Source organism: Sylvia atricapilla, chromosome Z, assembly GCF_009819655.1.
Source record: "Sylvia atricapilla isolate bSylAtr1 chromosome Z, bSylAtr1.pri, whole genome shotgun sequence".
Lineage (NCBI taxonomy): Eukaryota > Metazoa > Chordata > Aves > Passeriformes > Sylviidae > Sylvia > Sylvia atricapilla.
In genome coordinates this window covers 148,405-170,914 of record NC_089174.1, presented here as the reverse complement: position 1 = coordinate 170,914, position 22,510 = coordinate 148,405, and the positions used below count along the sequence as shown (strand labels likewise).

Sequence of the window (22,510 nt, the reverse complement as noted above, 5' to 3'; positions counted from 1 at the left end):
ACATTCAACCATCTAACATGGAGATGGATTGTTCTACATGTTCAGCATCTCATTCTGAAAGTATTGCTTGTGATTTGGAGGGTGGTGGGGATGATTCCACATAACGCTCAGTTGTGCCTAGAATTTGAAGTCACAGTATTACCAGTACAAAATGCCTTCAGATATTTAAAGAAAAATAGAGGATTTCATTCACTTAAACTGAAAAAGCAAGTGGATAATACTAAATTCTGCCTTCCTACTGTTTCATGGGGAATTTAAAAAGATCTCCCCTGCAAAAACATCATATTCATGTAAGTCAGCTACAAAATACTGTTAAAAAAAAAAACAACAAACCACAAACCATTGAGCAATTCCATCAAAGAAGCTGCAAAACGATGCTTACTCATACTGTTTCAAATTTTTGCAACTCTGTAGTGTTTCACTTTTAAAGGAACATCTTTGATTCCAAAGGAGAAAATAAGATAAGCAAAGAAGTCTTTCTCTCCAACTTCTCAAAGGCTTATGGCTTCCTAAAATAAGTGAATCTTTCAGCATTCCACAGCTGATTAAGAGCATCAAATGCCTGTGAAACAGCAAAGATGGTAAGCAAAGCAAACTAGTTTTTCAGTCTAAGTCAAAATTGAAACAAGTTACCTTCTTCTAGTACAGTAAGATGAGCTGCATGTCATGGCAATGGAAGTGCTGTCTAGATTAAGGAAAAAAAAAAGGAAAATAAATTCCCCAATGCATTAAAAATTCTCCAAATTCAACAATTCTTGAAAAAAAAACCATTTATGGCACCAGTTTTGAAACTAAAGCTGTAATGCAGTTCACTGTAGACAGAATATTGCCTGCCATCTAGGGTGGGGAGGAGGGGTTATTTTGTGACCAGTATATCTCAGTGAAGATGCTTAAAGAGGCTGTATATACAGCATATTAACAAAATTTAAGCCTTGTGAAATCAGGAGTTGTTTTAGGGTGACAAGTATCAGCTCAACTATTAGTAGTTGGAAGCAAGAAATGCAAACTTGACGTTTAGTTGGATGCCTGACTCTGTTTATTTTGACACTGCGTTGCAGGGATACCCAGTACACGTGGCAGAGCCTGTGGCAGGTTACAACTCGGGTAAAGCCATGAAGTTCAAAAGATACTCTTGAATATAGTAAACGTGAAGACCTCCAACTAAAAAAAAAAAAAAAACCAAACCACAAACCCAAAACCTTTGTACTACTGTTTAGTCCTCAGTAAATTTTGTCGTTCAACTTATGGATTTAACATGGCAGTGCACCACTGAAAAGGAATGAGAATCCATAAGCCATGCAACCTTCTCTCTAAGCCATTCCAGTCCCTTCTAAGGCAGTGAATCTCCACCATTTAAAGAAGTAGCAAAAACTTGGAACAGAATAATAATCTGCTAACCAAACTTATGCCACTGTTTTGAAATGGGGGCAGTTACTGTAGGTTAACTTGTGCTGTAAAATACATTTTTCTCCATTTGTTTTATCTTCTCTTAATTGCAGGGGGATAACTTGTAGAAGATACCGCTGAAATAATACTGGTTCATCTGTGTTGATGGCAGACATGAGTGGTGCCTGTAGCAATATGTAAGGTAAATATTACAGCAATCTAATAGCTGAAAGGAAGTTTCCTGGTCATGGTGTTTGTAGTTTTGAATCAATGTTCTTCATGGCTAAGTGTTGTTTTTGACTTCCGTTTAAATTTCAGAGGAGGAGGCTGAAGAAAGCTTTGTAAATGAACCAGGTTGGGAATGGCAGCAAGACACTACTTAAATTCAAAAACACAGCCAATCTGGGTACAGTGTTTACAATTGTACTTCAAATTGTGGCATAAACTGCTGAGTATGTAAAAGCAGACAATAAAAATCAGAGTTGTAATAATAAATGTCAGTATTGACATTTAATTGGTCTTGTTAGATACGGAGGATGAACAATGAGACTGGGTATAACCTTGGATTAGGAATTGATCTCTGCACAGGTCCTGGGATTTAGTTGCAGACTTCAGGTGCCTCCAGAATGGTTTTAACAGCTGTGTTTTATGGCTCTGAAGCTTACCCTGTTAAAATTATTTTTCAAGAAGATTCAAGAGCAGCTGTCTTCAGTTTTTATGTGAAAGTGGGGCTTTTTCCTGTTTGAAAACTCATGAGGAAAAAGTGGTAGTGGCTGTCATGCTAATCCAGCTTTCTGGAAAATAAAATTTCTCTACTAAATAATTACTAGTTAAAAAAATGTAAATTACTTATAGTGTGTGCAGAATTTGATAAAATTTTGTAGAGAGTAAAGGATAAGAGCAACTACCTTTTCAGAGAGAAGCATTTATGTAAAGAAGCATGTATACTCTTTTATGTAATTCTTGAGTGTAAGTGTAAGGACCTATTTTGCTGTGAGTTTCAAATTCTACTTTCAAGAACTAACTTCCAAATGGGACAAAGAAAAAGCTGTAGTTTGTACAGTTGGTTTATCTGACAGGTGGTCACTGTTATCAGGGAAATCCGGTCTTGTGGGAAGGATAGGTTCTGTTGTATAGTATGTGATGTTTGTAGCCTCAGTTGGATTACAATTCATTCTCCTTGTACAGAGTCTCAGTACCAGTAACTCAGTAACTGTGCAATGCCCTTCTCAGAATATGCCAGTAATGCTTTATAAATACTCCTGATAAATTGCTGCTGTTACCTTAATAATTAGGGAAAAATACACTTTGCTTCAAGGTACTGGATTGTGTCTCATATAAAATAGAGAATTATCACAAGTGTTTTCTTTTCAGGGGATGCATGTAGTTAAGCAAAACAAAAACTACTGCCCTAGCAGCTTTTTTTTTTTTCCCCTGACACTTGATAAAATTTCAGCCAGCAAATGCTGTACTTGTCTTTGTTTTCCTTTGAAGACATGACTGTTGAAATATTTAAATTTGAGACTTACTGAAAGGACACTTCACAGTAAGTGTTTCTAAAGGTTAAGAAAATCTAATCTTTTTCATTCAAAAACCACTGATGTAAGTACTAGTGTGTCACTGAAGTGGATTAGGGAAATAGGTCTAGAAGTAGCATTTCCTTCACTCCGCCATCCACCTGCAAAAAACCATCAGGAGTCAGTTTTTAGATTTATAGTTTGACCCAAATCCAGGTCTTGAATCCTCTAATGAAGAGACTAAATGCTGTCTTTAATATGCAGCATTTTAGGAACTTCAAAAGATAGTGACAAATCATCGTTTAGGTTGTATCAGAACATTTTAAACTTCACGTGTGTGCACCTCAATTCTCAGTTAGCTGTGAAAGCTGAAGCTTAAGTAGGGAAAAGTGAAGAAGCTTCCCTTTAAAAAAAAAACAGGTGCTTTGTTTCAGTTTGGTAAATCTGTTGTGACCATGTTGTAATAAATACAGGTATTAGAGACAAAAGTGCATTCTTATCAGCCTTCTTTTCAGCTTCAAAATGTTTCCAGATTCTTAACAGGCATGGTAGCAATGTTAAGGGAACAGTAAACGGACCTTAACTTGTGGCAAGGAAGGTAATAATATCCTTTGGAAAACCACGGTGTAATTGGAATTGCCAGCTGTTTACCTTCACTTGATTACAAGTTTTACTTAATTTATAGCACAATATTACTTCGAGATTAGTATCAGTATATGTATACCAAGATACCACAGAATTCCTGAGTAGCATTCTGAGATTACCAAGAGCTTGTGGGTTTTTCTGGTGGGTAGAATTTGAAGGGGGAATACACGCAGGAATTGCAGTACTTAGTACCTGCCCTGGAGACAGTGTTATACAGGGAGTATGCCTTAATACAACTTGTCTTCAGAGCATTTTCATTATTGCAGTTAGCTATTTATGTTCTTTCGTACTGTTGGAACAGATAATCCAAGTGTATTAATTGTATAAATAAAATCAAAGATAGTTAACTTTTTTGTCTCTTGGCTTGTGAAAGGGTACTAACTTGCATTTCCTTTTTCCAGTTACAGTGACTGGAAGGTGGCAGTGCAGCAGTGGATATGCATTGGAAAAAGCGAAGAATAACAAGTCACAACTGATACAGCCTCACTTTTGAGTGTAGTGTTGCCCACCATTTTCTAGAGGATTGTGTAAGCATTCAGGAGTTGCTTTTGAAAGTAGCACTTCTGATCTCTTGGACAAACATAAATTCCTGGTGGAAGCCAACCACAGCCTGCCGTAGCTGGCACTTCCCAGCAGTCCAGAGTTAGCTGGTTTCTTGTACATTGCACACACATCCTGCAGCAGTGAAGTACTTGGGTTGCCCTTTATGTCTGTGCTAGCCATTTATGCTGATAAAAAGAGCAAGTTACATAGAAGTGAGTCTTTGTCCTCTTGAATGCAGATGACTTCACCAAGAAACCAAAAAAAGTTCTGCCTATATTATATTAACAGTTTTGTCCCTATCTGGATGAGAGGAGAGGTGTGTTGGTGTACTAAGACAAAGTTAGTGATGAATGACCAGAATAATTAGCATTCCTCCGTATACACTGGACAGCACTACATCTCTTGGGAATAGGTGCTTCCTTCAAAACTTTGTCTTGATTTTGATGCATTTTTCTCTTACATACACGTTGATAGGTCAGTGTGTGAGAGGAATCCTCAGGCATTGGTGTTTCGTGCAGAAGACTCATAAACAATCATGGATAATAAAATTTAAAGTGACTTTTGTGATAGACATAAACTGACCTCATTTAAACAACCCTCAGTTCACAGTGAGTAGCTAAAGAAGAAAAAGGATGCATACCTTGTCTCCAGATTTAAAACTTTACATGTAGGGTAAGGATATCGGTTCAAGTTATAGGCTGCGGATTCTAGGAGTAAATCTGTGTAGCAGGTGGGTAGAATTGCAGTATTTCCCAGGGCAAATAAATTCACTGTTAACAAGTATTATGGGTTTGGGGTTTTTTTTTTGTTCTTTTTTAATTAAAAAGAAAACTTATGTTTTACCCAGAGACACTTGGATGGTGGTAAAGATTGCTGGTGTTCCATCTTGGTAGGTTATTGTTAAAAAGTGATCTCGGTATCTGTCCTGTAAGAAGGAGTGACGTTCTGTACTTTCAGACTCCTTTTTCAGCATTAGCTGATAGTCTTAAGTGCTGCTTTTCAGGCTGAACGGGATCATCTGGCCTGAAGTCCAGTGCCAAAATGACAGCTTACTGAAAGATCATTGCCTGCCTAAAATCCTAATTAATTAGAATGTACCCTGATCTACAGTATTTGCTCATGCAGAGTCAGACTTCCATCATTGAAAGCTACCAGTTAAAATCTATCAGTAGATTCTGCAGCAGACAAATACTCCAGTGCTGTTTTTTGTGGTTAAGTATTTTCCCTTTGCTGGAAAAAAAGAGTGAATTACTTAAACATATGTGACTTTGAGAAGAACCACTCAGAAAATGGTTTCTGAACATGTGACTGTTGTTCTTACCTTGCTCCCAGCCATGTGATATTCTGATGTGTATGCTGCCAGAATCACTTTGTAGTTAGGTATAGGAAAGTTTTGCCCCTTTTAAAGAAACACTGTACTATTTAATCATCACTAGTATAAATCAGGCCATAAATAAGTATTTGTAACCAAGTTGACCTTGCAAGAAATGATCGATAATTCACTTGATTTGTTGCTGTCAGCAAATAACCAGAGGTGAAGCTTTTCTGAAGACCAGACTAGACACCATTCCTTCCTTAGGGGCTTTTGGTGTGGGAGTGGGTAAACAAGCTGGAATGTGTTTAGAAAGGACTCTAAAGGATGTGAGGTTGGGATTGAAGTGGCTAATCAGAAAGTCCATACATTTCTGGACTTTTTGAATATCCATACCTGCATGTCTTTCAAGCAGTTGGTAAGTGTTCCAGATGTGGAAAGTATTTTAATTGTTGCAGACTTTAGTATGTACTTGTCTGCAGCAGCTGCATGTGAAATAATCAGAAACCTAAACCCACCCGTCTATACCAAAGGTTTCCTTTGGAGGAGGGAGTGGGTGAAGTACTTAGGTGTTCGGGTTTGTAATGCTGACTTCAATGAAGTGTGTGTGCGACTCTCCCAGTGTTCAAAGTACTTCTCTTTACATCAGAAACTTCTGCGTTCTGATGAGGTGACAGAGGTGTCTTATGTAGCCAAATGCATGTTCCCATTGATAAATGAGCGTTAGTAGTTGTCTTGGCTACCTACAGATTTGTAAAGAGTTAGGAAAGTGGATACTGTATGTATTTCCTTCTGCAAAAGCAGTAGTGCTCATGACAACTAGAAAAAAACCCAAAGCAACTGAATTGCCAATTAGTCCTAATTATCAAATACCATGCATTTGTAAATGGGCCTCACCGAAGAGCAGTGCGCTGTGACTGACCTGTAGCCCACTTTATTCTCAGTGCCTGCAGCCATGTGTTAGGAGTGTTTCCACACTACAGCGACCTGGAACTCATCCCAAAGTCCTGAGAAAGGTCAGAATTCTGTCTAACCCTAAACAGATCTGATTTATTGGCTTTTAAAATTGGTCTGTTGGTAGGTGCCAGTACCAGTCATAAGACCTGCAAAGTGGAGGCAAAGCCATGCACATGTACTCTGTAAAATTCATCCCTCTGCTCCTCTGTTTTTCTCAACCTTTTAAATCATAAGTGGTTTGGTAACACTGGGTTCTTGAAAACAGCTGTTTTAAGTAACAGGGTAGGAATTAGCTCAGAACATTGTAACCAAGAAATTCTGGTCTCTGGGATACTTTGTTCCTGTTGGATTGCTTCAAGCCATGTTCATCATCAACAGAATTGCTTAATTTTCCATCTGTTCTGGTGAAAGGACAATTATAAAAATGACTGGACTCTTCTGACTTGCTGTGCTAAATAGTGATGGTTAATACTGCCCTGGGCAGGGTGGAAAACTACTTTTGAGTGGATCCTGAAGTGGTGGTGGAAAGGGACATCTTAGTAAGACAAAATAGATGTGAATTTTATTCTCAGCTTTGGATACTTAAATTCCTGACCTTTTTGAAATTATCCAGATAATTGTTTTGAGAGATTATCATCTTCTAGATGACCATTTTGGATTATATGTAGGCTTACCTTCTTCAACACAGCAGTTGAAGAGAAGCATTATTTATGTGTGAAGTACATGATCAGAATTTATTTTCAAAACTGACAAAAGAAAAGACTAACTCAAAAGGCAATTTTAATAGTTAGGTTTGCCACATAAAGTTGGAACTCTCTATTTAGTGTGACACTCTTCCAAAACATCACCATTGTGGATTTGTTTTAACACTGTAAATACATAGTTATTTACAGAATTAAGAAATTTATTCTTTTGGGCAATAACCTTAAGACCAAGTGTACTTGGTGATAGGGTGTCAGCTGCCACAAGGAGGAAGTCCTTAAGTGACATATTTTTTTTGGTGTAATAACTAGTCATATAAAATACATGCATTTTCAATAATTTTGCAAAAATGTAGTTAACAGTCTGGTTTCCTTGTCTCCTGATGAGTGCTAGAAACTGTTTTGTTTTAGCAACAGTTTTTTACCTTAGAGTAACTAAAAGGAGTTACTAAGATTTAGTTTCTGTACCAAGAAAAAAAAAAAAAAGTAGTTTCACACTTGAGCTGCAGCAGGAAGATGTAATCACGGATGTGGGTTCCAGTACTCTGTTGTACAGGAGAACAGCGCTGGTGGCAGAACTCTCCGCCATGAATCCAGAAGAACAGATTGTAACTTGGCTTATTTCACTAGGAGTCTTAAATTCCCCTAAGAAAATAGTAGATGATCCAGAGGGGTTCCTGAAAACTTCTCTGAAAGATGGAACTGTGCTTTGCAAACTCATTAATCGGCTGCTTCCGGGATCTGCAGAAAAGGTAATGCTTTCTGATGTATTTCCCTACCCTGAGACTGCCCTGCTCAGTGAAACTCTGCCCTGGGCATTCTGAGGCCTAGTTTCTTTGTAAATGAAAGGAGCTTCAAAGAGGTGTTTTACATTTTAGTTTCTAATTGAGAGCCAAGTATGATTGTAGCTTTAGTTCTTTGATTTTGTTTCTACATCCAGAAAAAAAAACAACCCTGCAAGGTTACAGTTGCCTCACACATGTTCAGTCAGTGGCAGGAAATATTCGGCCTACCAGAGATGAGAATATCTTGATTTTGAATAGAAGGATATGCAGTGTATCAGTATTTACATAAATACAATTAATTACAACTGTAAGCATTCAGTTTTTCAGAACTCTTACTGCAAAATGATTTGTTAGTCAGGAAATGCACTGGAGAAGCAGATTGGAACAGGAATAAGCAAACAACCGTTCCATGTGTGCCATTTAGTCTGTTCCAAGACCAGCAAATCCATTGGTACTGAAGCCATGTGAATGCTTCCTGTTACAGTTTCACAAGGCTTGTATTCACAGTCCGGAAGTGTGATAAGAATCTGAAGGAGAAAAAAAAGGGAAGGGTTCCAATGAGAGATAGGAACTGGCAACGCACAAGCTTTAAAAAATCCCCAACAACACAACAGGTTCTTCACCCTATAAAAGAGGAGCCTTTCATTATGCAGAAATCAGTTTTGCTAGCTCCTTATCTTACATGTGGTGATTCGGGGCAGCATGTTGTTAAAGGTCATCCAATTTCCCACTGTCGCATAGGGCATTGTCGTATGCTGGCATTCAAAACAAGATGCCGACCGTTTTCTGTGTGTGCATCACTTCCTCCAGTGGCTTTCTTACTGCTTCAACAGCTTGCCTGCCACCCCCACCCGCCCTCTGAAGAAGCTTCCCTAATTCAGTATAAAAGGCACATGTCAATATTCATGCAGGCCTTCTCAGCACAAGCAATGCAATGAGAGCCGTGGATTTTCTTTCTTTAGTATTGCCTGGAGCCTAAAAATGAAGCTGATTGCATCAGTAATATTCAAGAGTTCTTGAAAGGCTGTGCACTTCTGAAAGTGGAGGTAAGTCAACTTAGATCCTTTCTTTTATTGTAACATGCTAGTTTGATCAGCCTCCTGAAAAGAAGCCAAATATCAAAGGGAGAAGGTTGGTATCAATTCCTCATCTTGAGGAATTTGATTTATTAATAACATAAAACAGAACATGGATGATTAATATTCAGTCTGGGGAATTTGGGAACAGTATATTTACTGTGAGTTTAACAGATTCTCATCTTCCAAGATAAAGCACACAGCAGCAGTAACAGGAGGTCTGTTTAAATAGACTTCAGCCTGGACATGTTCTTTTTTTTTTCTTTTTTTTTTTCCTTTTTTTTTTGTTTTGTTTTGTTTTGGTTTTGGGTTTTACAAAGAATTGCATGTTTTAGCCTTGCTTTAATGGGAAGGTGAAGTATTCTTAATACTGTATTATTTTTTCATCCCCTGCAGCTGTGTAAGATTCTGCCGGACACATACTAAATTGTTTCTTACACACAAAAAAATTACTCTAATGAAGTAAAAAAATGCCTTTTTTGTGATTGTTTCTGATCCTATCTGTGTAGATTTTTATGCTTAACCATAGCTAGTATTTGCAAGATCAGAGTCTAAATTAATCACTTCAGAGTTCAATTATTTTTGCCATCAAATTTTTTACTATCTAAAGACTTTTGTGTCACACTTAAATTCCTACAGCAAAAAAACCTGTAACTAAGTGTCAGCACTGTTTTGTTTGAAATATGCTCAAGATTTTGGAAAAAAAAAATATTCTGAAGACAAAGTCTGCCAGAAGCAGGGACAGCATCCTTGGGCATTATACAGAACATGCATCACAGTGAGAAAAGTCCAACCCACAATAGCTCTGTTGCTGCATTTTTTTCCTTTGAAGGTCGAAACAAGAAAAGGGCCTTTCTTCTCTTCATAGTCTTTTAGCTAATCAGCATGAAAATGTGCTCATTCCAGAACTGTCTCCTTGGTCTTTTGTTGCCCAGTGATGCATTTCTTGAAGCTTGCTACAGCAGCACAGTTGAAGAGCATATATATAGAGAGAGATATTTATAATCCCTGAAGGCCTATCACATCAGAAATCAGTTGTTGCCAGTCTTCTGGTACTGACCATGTGATTTCCTTCACTTTTCTGAGAGCTTATTTTTCTGTTTGCAAACTAATGATCAAATGGTTATGGTGGAAAATATTTTTAAAAATATAAAACTTAAACAGCTAAAAGTAGGGCAGGGGAACAGTCCTCACCTGTTGTGCAGTGCCATCTCATACCTTTGAAAGCTCATTCTGCAATCTTGCAGTCACACTCCACAATTTTCAGCTACTCAAAACAGGCAAAATGGTGTGTTCATCTCTAGGTGTTCCTCTGATCCTCCACGTGCCTTTTCTTCCTTGGCTTTAATAAATTGAAGGTTTCCGACATCTTTTTTCTTCTGATTTATAACCCACTTCATTGAAATATTTGGAGCCTTCAGTAACTTTCCTCATGCTCATGTGTGCCTCTCCTGTTTGCTGTAAGAGGAGACCTCAAAAGCTGGATAAAACCTCAAACCTAGCTTGAGTTTAAATTTTGCAGTAAAAAGAAAAAAATCCCTTTTTTCCGAAGTATTGTCATAATAGAACGCCAAGCAAAGACATGAATTTTTCTTGTTCCTAGCTCCTCTCTGTAACCTCATGCAGAAGGCTCAAGGTAGGACAGCTGAGATGGTGGGCAAGACATGGCACAGGCAGAGTGCTTATGCTTCCTTCCGACTCTTTTCCCGTGTTGCCAGCTTTTCTGAGTCCTCTCAAGCAAAGCCTCTGCCATCTGTTCCTTCTAAAAGCTGCTCTGTTTGGAACATCTTGACAAGGAGACTCTAAGCAGCATTCCTATGGGTGATCATCTCTCATGCCTGATCCCTAGTTTGCCTTGGTGAGGGCCAGTGCCTTTTAGGAGGGGGTTTACTGCATCACAGTTTCTCTAGAAGTGTGTCTGGAGCATCAGAAAAGAGAGAAAACCTTCTGCTTCCAAGATATATCAGCACTTAAATTGCAGTGATCAGGTATTAGGTAAAAGGAACATGAGCACAGAATACGGTTCTGCTTTCTGTTTCTGCCTCAGCAACATAGCCTAAGGAAAGGCTAACATCAGGAAAGGTCTGGGCTTAATACACTTGAATTCTGTGACAGCCATCCTGCTGCTTACCCAAACCATGGATATGAAAATCAAACCCTGATGGTTCTCAAATTCTGCCCTTCTCCAAATGCCACAGTGAACCCTTTGTTGTCCTGGTAACTCAGGAAGTGGAAGAAAGACACAGTGAGGCAAACAGCAACTTCTCTTGCTTTACACGAGTAGTGAAACCTTTGGACAAAGGGGTAGAAGGACACACTGACCTTTCTGCTATGAGCTGGCTCCATTAAGTTGAAGCCATTCTACAGTCTGGAGATGTGAGCTGGAAGAATCCATCTCATGTCAGAGTATAAATAACAAAACTGTTCTTTAGCTTCAGCCCAGGACTGAAACCTGAAATCTTTTACAGTTTCATGTGTGTTACTTATAAAAGATGGCAAGTAGGGAAATCACTCCATCCTTTCAACCGGGCAAGTGTTGTAATGAGGTGAAACAATGAGACTGTGTCTAAAACTTCCCAATAGCTTTTCAGTGCTAGAATTTGATCCAAGTTACAAGAAATCTGTCAATCCAGCTCTGCTGAGACAACGGACTAGACAAAACACATGGGCATTTCATTGGAGCTTAAGTGTCCTTAGAGGATTCTTTCATGGTTTAGACTGAGGAACAGTGCAGGAATCCTGGATGTGCTTCATTTACACTGTGGGTTCAACATCTGAGCTCTGCATCTGATCCATGAACTGGTCCAGTGAGTGAGCACTGCTAAGGCAATGCCAGCTGGATGCAGGTGGGTTGAGGTGGAAAGAGGACAACAAAGGGCTCTGTCCTGATGACCAGGTGGAGTCTAGTGTAGAAGAGACAGGGAAGAGATCATGATGAAAGAGAAAACTGGCCTAGCTTGTTCTTGAGGACACAAATGGGAACTTTGCTTTTGCTCTTAACACCGGTGTTCACATAACAACAGCAAATGAATAGCTAAGCACCATTTGCTGCTGAAGAAGCACAAGACCTTAATTCAGCAGCAGCAGTTTATTGTTAATAACAACTATGAAACTTCTGGCAAGGTCTGAGTTTTGTGAACTAAGAACAGTATACACAAGATAAATCAATAGCTGGTATAAATCCTGCTGGCTAGAATGATCATAGAGTATGCAGAGGGTCATTACCATATGACCAAATAACAGAGGTTATTTGTGCTGTTGGAGGTGCCTGCAACCTCCAACAAACTACCTGTACTGACGGCATAGGGGAGAGCAGGTAAAAAATCTTTACCCTCAGCTCCCCATCCGTGCACTCTCAAAACCTGCTGTTTTGGCTTCACTCCAAAGTGACATTACCTCTCCTAGCTGGATAACGTCAGAAGTGAGAGCTCCTGCCCAGCACCAACCAGCACGACCCCTGGAGAATGGGTCTGTCTGAATTTAGAGTGACCCAGTGTCCCAGAGACCCCTGGCTCCAAGTCTGTGGGGTGTCCCTGCATGGGGTTGGGACTTACTGCTGGGCTTCTCCCTGGGTATCAGTGCACTGCTTCAGTCCTCGTCCACACTGCAGCCTGCTGGTGGGCTGAAGTATCTGGGGATTTTTTTGTTCCCTGCAGGAGAATGGTCCCCGAACAGATGGGCACAGGCAGCAGAGGATACATGTCACTGCCTCAACTGAACTGTGCCTCATCTATGGGCCCTTCTGCAGTGTTTTTCTTCACAGTGGCGCAAACTTACTGCAATTACTCTTCCAATCGGGTATTCCTTCCTTGTCCCATCGTTTCCTGTCCTTTTAATTTTTCCTCCCTTTCCGCCCTGCCCCTCTCCTAATTCGCTTTTTGCCTTCCTCTCCCTAATTTACTTTTTTTTCTGTCACCTTTTCCTTCTCCATTTCTTCCCTTTCCCATCTCTTTGCTCTTTGCCTGCCGCTCTCCCGGGGGCCTCCCGGTGCCTCCCGCCCGCGGCCGGCGGAGGGAGCCGCGGCCGCACGGCCGCGCCGCGTCCCGCAGCGGGCGGCGGGGCGGAGCGGGGCGGCGGCGCTGCCTGTCACTTCCCCTTCCCTTCCTTTCCCCGCGCCGCGATCCGGCTCCGGGTCAGAGCCGCAGCGGCCGCTCCGCAGCGCTGCCCGCGCTGCCGCCATGCCCCGGGGCTGCGCGCCCGCCTGCCCGCCGCCGTGAGTACCGACCGCCTCCATCCCCCGGGCCCGCGGCTGCCCCTGCCCGCTCGGCAGCAGTGTCTCCGGGCAGCTCCCGGGCTGTCCCCTCGGAAAGGGGTGTCGGCGCCCGGGCGGAGCTCCCGTAGCCGGCGCGGTGGTTGTTCTCCGCGAGGGCAGCGGCGCTCCCGCCGCTCGCCCGTTTCTGTCTCGCCGATGCTGGCGGAGCTCCGGCCACGCCGCCGCTCCCGCTGGAGGCAGAGGCAGGTCCGGTGGGAGCAGCCGGGTCAGCGAGCGCCCGAAGCTCCGCATCGCGGGGGGACGGGCAGCTCCAGCCCCCCGTTCTCAGGTTTGGAGGGGTCGCGGCTGCGTCGGGCTTCGGGCTTGGTACCCACCTGGGGGTTTGCCGGGGGTTGTCCAAGTGCGGACAGCTCAGACTCGAAACACGACCCGGCTTCCTCTAACTTTTCTGCACTTCCCGTCGCGGGACTGGGATTTTGGGTGCTAGCCCAAACTTGCTAGCCGCACCCGGGTTTGGATCTCCCATTCCTGTCCTTCCCGAATAGCCGGGCGCTCCTCTGGTCGCGAAGCTCCTTCTTGTCCCCTCGCTGCCTGTGGCGGAGGCTGGCGGTGCGGCAGTGCAGAGCCTCTCCTGCCCGGTGCCATGCTTGACGAGGCAGCCGGAGCTTTATTCCGAGGGGAGCCGCAGTCTGTGATTCGGCAAGTCAGAATAGCGTTTTATTGGAGATCGTCAGATGACAGGTGTAGATTTAAACGCGGTTTTAATTACATCCACCTGATCTTCCATGTGTTAGAAGTGAAAAAGCCTTTTCTGCTTCTATTTGTCTTCTATCTGCAGCTTGTCTTTTAGTTATGAATGGAATTATCGATGCATTGTGCTGGGAAAAGTAGTTTTTAGCTCATAAATGAGGACTTCTCTGTATGAGAAATTTATTCTGGAACAAGCTGCAGAGTATATTTACATTGCAGTAACTGACCCAGAAGAGGTTTCCACATCGCTACTGTTCCACAGTAGCTGGTCCAGACAATTTCTCCATGAAGAAGTTATAAATGTTATTACTTGCTTTTGTGCTAGGTTTTTTTGCATATCTTTCTTCCCACCATTTTCATCTGGATTTTGTCATCCTGATGACTCTGAGCTTACAGGATTATTCTTTGCATTGAAGGATTTGGGATGTGTTTTAGTATTTTGCTCCTTAGGAAAAAGAAGTGTTAATTCAAGACAGAACTTTCTTTTTTTTTTTTTTTTTTTTTTTTTTTTTTTTTTTTTTTTTTTTTTTTAATTACTGAATTGAAAGGAAAAGGGTATGGCTGAGAAAATGACACACCAGAGAGATGCACGTGAACAACCCAGCCTGGCTGTTTACTTTCCCCTTGTGCAGCTGTAATATTCCGTGCTCCAGCAGCTGCCAGCAGGATCAGCGCAGGCCCGGGCTCTCTGTTACTGTCTCCCTTTCCACGGAGATGGGAACGCTGGTGCTTAGGGCTGAAGGCTATGCGTGGACAGCACTGCCTGTAACAGGCAGGAAAACTGGTTCCATGCTGGCAGAGAGGATGGGACTTGCATGGTCCAAAGGAGCAAACCCAAGTGGGTGCAGGTGATAGATCAGCTCAGAAGCAGCCCAAGGTAGGTGGGTACATCCCTGGAATGTGCAGAGTAGTTGATGCGAACAGAGCTACAGGTTTTAATATTTGTAGTGACAGCAAACTGACCCCATGCTAAGCGTGGATCAAATTTCTTTAGGGTAAAGCATGTCTCTCGGTACTGAGTAGCTGAATCAATTGGAAAACATTCTCAACAAAGAGCAGCCTTTGTACTGTCCGTGTTGGACTTCGATGTGTCTGTTAAGAGGAGGAGATGCTGCTGTGGGAGAGGATCTAGGGATCTAGGGCTGTGAGAGAGGACACTCCCCTTCCTATTTGAAATATGCCAAGCATACTCAAGGAGCTCTGTGTGGAAAGCAAGAAAAGGCTGTTTTAAAGAGCACTACTGGCCTAAAGTAATTAAGACTTGTGTCCTTATTTAGTAAGATACACTCTTTAGTGTGTTGGAAGTGTTTGTAATTAGATAGTGTCTGCCAGGAGGGCTTCAGAATCATTTTTCCTGTTCAGTGGATTGGTGCCTCTTTCATCTCCATCTGCAAGACGTGTATTTGGGGATGAGAGACAGTGACATGGTCCCAACAGGAGGGATTTTTTGTATCTCTTGCCTTTGCTTTGTTAATGGTAGGATTTGTACAGTCTGTATGAAGTTGAGAGCATTTTTCAGGTGTTAGAGAGAGTTGAAATGTTTTGGAAACTCAAACTGCCCCTCATTATACTGGTGGTGATTTCTGAAGTGTGCAAGATTCAGGTTATCAGTAATGGAAAACAAGCCCTTGCTAACCATGTATTTCTGTTTCTCCACTGAGGAGAAACAACACCAAATTCTTTAGCGTGAAATTTTTGTATATAGGATACCTGGGTCCTATAAAAAAGCGTAAATATACTATGTATTACAATAGCAAAAATTCCTAGTGTGTTAATTCTGCTGTGGAAAATATGTGTGTGTTTATACATAGATCTGTATGTACAGCCTCAATCTCTTCAGCTTTCGATTACAAAAATAGCAACAAAATCTTTCCTTCCTCAAGGCCAGCAATAACCTTCTCGGTGATTTTCAGAGTTGTCTCTGCTCTGCAGACAGCACTGATTCCTTCCCTGTTCCCAGCATTACACTCCAAGTGCTTCTGGGTTCCCCTGCCCTTCCCACGCTGCCTGCCAGTGGTGCCCCAGGAGTTCTCTGGCTGTAAAGGGAATGGGACTTGTCAGCTCTGAATAAACACCCTTTCCCTGCAGAGACATGGGGGCTGCCTAATGCTCACTGTCACCCCCCAGTACCATGGGTGGCTCCAGCAGGCAGTGTGAGATGTTTTTGGCTCAACTGACTGAATTAATCTTTCACAGGTATTTGACCCACATGATTTGTACACTGGAGATCAGTTCTCCAAGATCCTGAGCACATTAACAGCTGTAAATAAAGCTACTGAAGGTAAGAAAAACAGGGTTCTTCTGTTGTCCTTTCAGAAAATTGCTCATGTGTACGCAGGGCTGGTTTTTAATTTTTGTTAATTCCAACTTTACGGTGATTTCTGGAGGTTTGTCAAATTGTGCTGCCAGCACTGATGGTGGATGGTGGGATTGGCATTTCAGGCTTCTACAACCTCTAGGTTAAAATGTGACGTTTCAGAGTTGCTGTGTGAACTCTGCAGAGCTCAGTTTACACTGAGGGGCCTATGCTCAGTTTTGAGCATTAAGTATTAAGGGATCTCAAAGTAGGTCAGCATAAGAGATCCTCAATGTAAATTAACATGCACCTTCCAAAAGGCAGATATCAGATTTTAAAGAGTGTGTTTTAGAGCTGAAGAGAAAAACAGCTCCATCTGCTTAATACCTTTCCTGAATGTCAAAACAAATGTTGTTGCTAGTTGCTCAGTCAATTGTATTGATGTTTTTCTCTCTCTCCTCTCCTTGGTTCCTTGGAGTAGGCTCCTGGATCTGGGAATCAGGCTGCTGGCTTGTCCTGTATCTCTGGGAGCAGGAGTAGGCTGCTGAAGCAAAACAAATCAGCTCATCCTGATTTCATCCCAGATATGTAGCTGTTCCGTACAGATTGCTTTAAAATTATATTCAGTAGCATAATCTGCGAAAGGAGTAGTTCAACAGAGAACAGTTGCTCTGGGGAGAGGTAAGGGGATCAGGGTCCCTTTTCCGAGGTGATGAGGAGCAGTCTGCCTGGTGGTGGGAAGAGTTCACAGCCTCTTGTCATACAGGTCATTAGGACAGACTCCTGCACACCCACCAAAGTCCAGCACCAGGAGAGGAGTTCCGTTTCCCTGTTGCAGGTTACATTTGAGATCATTTAAAGGAGGAAATTTCAAAATGAAAACTCATTACTTTCCTCTCATGGGAAGGCTTTCCTTTTGTCTTACTGCATTTTGCCTATACATTATATAAACTGGTGTATAAATTATCATGTCTATATTGTACATCAACATATATAATATTTCTTATAATAATATATTAATAATAATAATAATGTATATTTGTAAACACACACACACACACCCCCCATGATTTGTACACACGTACATGTGTGTGTGTGTGTCTCTGTGTATAATGCTGCTCTGAAGAAGTTCAGGTTCTGAGGCTGCTGTTCTGCAGCCAGGACTCAGTTCTGCTGAGAGCTCACTCCATAGAAGTTTGGGAATGGGAATTTGGCCTCAGCCAGCCCCAGCACCTCCTCCCAGCCTCTCACCACTCAGTTACCAGCAGCACCCACTGACCCTGTGTAGCAGCTTTTGCAGTTCAGTGTGGGGGGGGATATAAAAATGTAGGTTACCTCGACCAGGAGCAACCTCTGCAAGTGCTGCTATTATGTTGTGTTGATACTTGCTTCACTGTTTTGAAAGCAAAAGGAGAGAGAAACTCTCCTGCCTCTGTCCTTTCCTGTTACTGGACTGGAGGGGTGTGATGGGGTGTGTGCTGACAGGGTGGCAAGGCTGCAGTGCCATCTGCACATCCATCCCCTTATTTACCGCCCGAGCTCCATCCTTCCAGCTACCCATGTGCCAGCTCATCCTGGGACAAGGCTTTGCTGGGAAATAGTTCCTGTCATATGTTACTGACGAGGCTATGGAGAGGCTGGGATGCTCTTGGTTTCATGGCAAACATCTGTTTGAACATATGCTTTCTGTGTTTAAATGTTAAAAAGCGCAATGCCTCGATATAATTAGCTGCTCAGGCAGAGAGTACCCTTGGGAAAAGTACAGGGTAAAATAAATACATGTCTCAAACATTTACTTTTTGGTGGCTTCGCCAAATTCCTGAGGAGCAGGAGCCTATGTCCTACAAACTGCCACTGCAGATGGTCCAGTTTGTCTGTTTTGCCAGGGGCCATGGGCTGAGTGGAGCATCAGGAAAAACCTGGTACCAGCTACTGCAGTTACTGCTGCCACCAAGGCTCTGACATGCCTGCACATCCCAACACTGCAGCACTGCTGCATCCCAACACCCTGGTTGGAGATAGAGGGAAGTAGGTGTCAGCTAAGGAAATGCTGTGGGAATGTATTTCTGATCATCCATTTGAAGTCCAAATCCTCGTGTCTTCATGGGTCTTTTTATGCCAATAACTGGAAGCATCATTTGTAGTGGATAAACTTGTAGTTCAGCAGCTGTTCATCAAAACACAGGAATACAGAGCCTGATGCTTTTGTCTGCAAGAGAGGGCAGGGGAGGAAAACCAGCTGTGCTGGATCAGACAAGGCTTATCTGCCAAAAATAGTGTAGGAATGTGAGCAGAAAACCTAGCTATTTTAACCGTAGTTTAAGCAACATATGGCAGCAGTGTTCCGTGCTGGACCAGGCATAAAATAGGACACTGTCATGATGCAATATAAATGATACGCTTCACTGCCAAACTGTCAAAGGCAGTTTTACATTTGTTTCTAGGTTGCTGCAGATATTTATAAAAGCTTTGGAAGATTGGGAGGGGCAGGGAGAGTCATAAAATCTACTGTAATGGAGTAATTTCCCTATGACTGTGGCTGAAGACTCGAATAAGCGAAGTCTGGTCTCAGGATTTATGCCCTCCCTTTCAGAAGGAATCAGGGGAAGAATATCCCACACTGGCAGCCAGCCACGCCCCTGGCCTCTGAGTCACCAAGAGCAGTCAAAACCACTCCTGCTCAAATATCAGGATGCTTCAGAGAGAAAAACCCACTCTGTTTGCAAAGTGGGTTTTACATGGGAAGAGGTTTAGCAGTTGCTACAGCCCAGGAAGCTGGGAAATCACCATGCAGTTGTCAGGCAATTGTGTAACGAGCAGGGCAAGAGAGAAAACTGACTCAATGACAGCACACAAGGTTTACCATGGATGTTGTCCATGGCTGGAGCCTGGACTGGCTAGACTGGGCTTTGTAGGGCAGCAACACCTGGAAGTCGTAGTCATGGACCTGGTCCCCACTGTGCAAGGGGTGGGAGAGAGATAGAGCAAGTCCCTTCCCCAAGAGCTCACCGTTTCTGTTGCTCTAGGTCCAGTGTAAGAATGAGGTGTTTTCCTATTGAAACAAAAGTCCTCTGGGGAGAATAAAAGCCCAGATGGGTTCCTGTAACTCCTACCAAACTTCCCCTTTAGAATGAGTTTTCCATGCTGACATTCAGACAGGAGGAGAATGGAGGAAAAGCAGCCTTGGAGTTTGCTTTTTCTGATTTCTGTGCACATTTCATGGCTGTGCCACCCTCTCATCTTGCAGTGTTTTCAAGGCAGAACTCCAAATGTGGTCCAGGGACATGCACACCCAGCACAGGGATCCCTGCAGACTGCTCTGTTCTGCTTTTGAGGTCCGTGGACGTGCAAAGTCCCCATTGCAGGTGGAAAACTGCAGCTCTGGAATACAGAAATGTTCTAAAATCTGAAGAGAAGCTACAAGACCAATCTTAAAAATCCTTCACAGTTTACTGAAATGTTAATATCTGCTGTTGTGTCTTTTGAGCACCAGGGAACACAGAAAGGAGGTGATCTGAGTGATGTCCCACAGTGTGGTGTGGGGTACAGTAGCAGTGAAGTACTGGGAGTTGCTGGATGGCTTGAATCCCATGTTTTTATGCCTCTGCAGCATACAACAGGATTCAGGGGCTGAGCACTGCCAGATCCTGCAGGAGCTGGAGCTCCTCTTAGCAACGAGGCTATTGACTCAGTCTCTACACAGTTAGGACCAGGAAACTTTTTACCCTCTGGCAATTTCTTCAGTATTAATATAGAAACAAGTCACTAATTATGAAAACAGATGTGTCAGAGCAGCAGCATTGCCTCCAGCATCAGGTGGGGACAGAAACAAGAGACTGGTTTGCAAAGCAAGGAGCTCTGTGTGAAGGAGGCAGCTCCAGGAGCTGCTGGGATGATCTGAGCCTTTCCATGGGCAGTTCATCTCCTGGGGATGACACCCCTGTCCTTCCTCAGCATGGCTTGAAAACCTCTCTCACATGACTAATGGCAACATGGACAGCAATCAAATTATTCCTAGCCTCTTCCAGCTGGATAATGAACCCAGAAGGACTCCTCTAAACAGAGGAGCAATTGTATTGACCAACTGTTCAGCATTTTTCCCCACTCAGTGGGATAGCCCACACTGCAGCTGCAGAGGTGACCTAAGAGCACTCGCTGGAGAGCTAAACTTTGACACACCTTCAACAGTGCTTACTTGGATTTCAGAAACATTCCCAGTGGGGAATCACAGTACTGAGTACTGTCCTACCTTTCTACAGTTTAAAGGGGGATTTCAAAGAAATACTGCAATTGGATGTGTGGCTGCAGAGCTGGCACACCCTAGGAGTGCCTTGGGATGCAGTTCAACTTCTTCCATGATTGAAGGGTTATCCCAGCCCAGAAAACCACCCTCACTGCTGGCTGGGAGTACCCATGCTGCAGATGCGATGCACTGGCTGTCTTTCTCTGATAGATGCTCTTTGAACTGTTATGCTCTGTTCCTGTTTCCTTTATGGGCTTTACTCTTTGCTTTGCTGTGATGTGGAGGGATGGTGGACAGCTGGGTAAAACTTTGAGTTTGTTTTATTTCCCCAGATCAGCTCTCAAAAAGGCCATGTTCACATCTGTCCTCTCTTAACTCGGCGGCTGGAGACGCCCAGAGTGACTCCAACGGCACAGCTCCCCAGTCAGCAAGGGTGTTACGGAGGCAGTCCAAGCCTGTGGTACCCTTTATTTATTGTGTGGTCGTGGGTTTGATGGCCTTGGGGGTAGAGGAGTGTGGTTGGCACCTCTGGGTAAACACCAGAGGTTGTTCTCTCCTGATCTCCATCATAGGTTTGCTGTCTCAGCTGGAGAGAGTCCCACAGCTTCTCCAGACTGCAGTGTTTCTCTGTGTGACAGGAGAAGAGCGATTCTTATCTGCTACCCGTTGCAATGGGAAACTAAATTTATGCTTGGGAGGGACCTTGTGGTTCTCTGAAGGGAGAGTTTACACAACGGCAAGATATTACTAGTTGTTATATAGAGCAATACTGAGAAGACAGCTGTCACAACAGAGAAGAACAATGGCTTGTCCTTATGGTTTCTGCTTTTTTTTTTTTTGCTATTTACTGATGTTTTTCCACGTTTCTTGCCTTAGGAGATGACCGAGAATGGCAGTCATCAGCTGGTGGTAAAGGCCAGGTTCAATTTTAAACAGACCAATGAGGATGAGCTCTCTGTTAACAAAGGAGACATTATTTATGTCACCCGAGTTGAAGAAGGGGGCTGGTGGGAAGGCACCTTGAATGGAAAAACAGGCTGGTTCCCAAGCAACTACGTCAGAGAAATCAAATCCACTGGTAAGCAAATTGCTTTCAAGGGCTGATTGAATGACAGTGGCACAATGCAGTGAGGACCCTTGCGCCTTTGGGAAATTGCTGCTATTTATTAGGGACCGTTTGTGTACTTCAGGCAGCTGGGCTAATGGAAGGATGAACGGAAGGGTAACACGCAGCATTTTGGATTAATTGCTTGAGAGCTGCTTCACCCTCTTTTTCAGCACATTGTGCCTTTCTCTTTCTGCCCCCAAGCCCCAGCAGCATGGAAGCAGGTATATTGTCAGAGGATGAGGACAGAGATGGATGTGGGTCCCCTTTGCCCTGGGGAACCAACAGGTCATTCCAGTGTCTGAGCACAGAACTAGCTTTTTGTTAGAGACCTTGGTCAGGCAATGTATTTGTGTTTGATTCTGGCTTTTCAGGCATCAATGGAATGGATGCTCACCATCACAGTGTGGAATCTGACAAAAACTGCATGGCCACAGGGCATGGTCCCTGTTTTGGTCCATAATTATGGCTGATTTCACAGAGTACATTTTTCCCCAGATGCTTCTGCTGCAATATTGAAAGGAAGAGGGAGGGGATGATCTGTCTGATGATATCTGTCTTTATTTGTCTTGCATGTCCTTAACATTTTCTGCAGTGTGGTTGTACCAAGACGTAGAGTGATGATGATGTGGGGCCCCTGGCCAACTGCCCTGTGGCATTACATGTCCATTCAAGCAGCTCACCTCTACCCAGGCATTTGTGTGAGATTAAACTATTTTTTGGCAAAATTCAACTTAACTCCTTAATGTGCCTTGAGGACTTACCATAGACAGAGACCAGTTGTGTGCTTGGTGCTGGTTCTGTGGCTCAGGATCTGCTCTGGCCTCAAACACTGAGATGCCAGCAGGGGTCTGCAAAATATCTGCAAAATGTGCAGCCTGTTAGATATGCTTGCTTCTACCTTTGCAAAAATAAAGCAAAGGAGGGAAGAAAAATAATTCATTATTTAGCGCTCAGAATAATTTCAATTTTTTATTTAAT

General features: G+C 43.0%; 1 protein-coding gene across 5 annotated transcripts in view; it reads left to right on the top strand.

The window, feature by feature from the left end:
• Window positions 1–7,316: 7,316 nt before the first annotated feature.
• The window catches only part of ARHGEF6 (Rac/Cdc42 guanine nucleotide exchange factor 6), a 38,489-nt gene continuing 23,295 nt past the window's right edge, over window positions 7,317–22,510 (top strand). For 3 of the 5 annotated variants that reach the window (XR_010745805.1, XM_066339225.1, XM_066339224.1), the window contains exons 1-5: window positions 7,317–7,813; window positions 8,809–8,892; window positions 16,082–16,166; window positions 20,757–20,884; window positions 21,301–21,502. Coding sequence is in view for 4 of the 5 variants with exons in the window: in XM_066339225.1 (XP_066195322.1) it covers window positions 7,649–7,813; window positions 8,809–8,892; window positions 16,082–16,166; window positions 20,757–20,884; window positions 21,301–21,502 (664 nt within the window). In the remaining variant the exon portion in view is untranslated. Of the gene's footprint in view, window positions 7,814–8,808; window positions 8,893–13,024; window positions 13,136–16,081; window positions 16,167–20,756; window positions 20,885–21,300; window positions 21,503–22,510 lie in introns of those variants that run through there. The other 2 variants (XM_066339226.1, XM_066339227.1) reach the window with 2 other exon arrangements.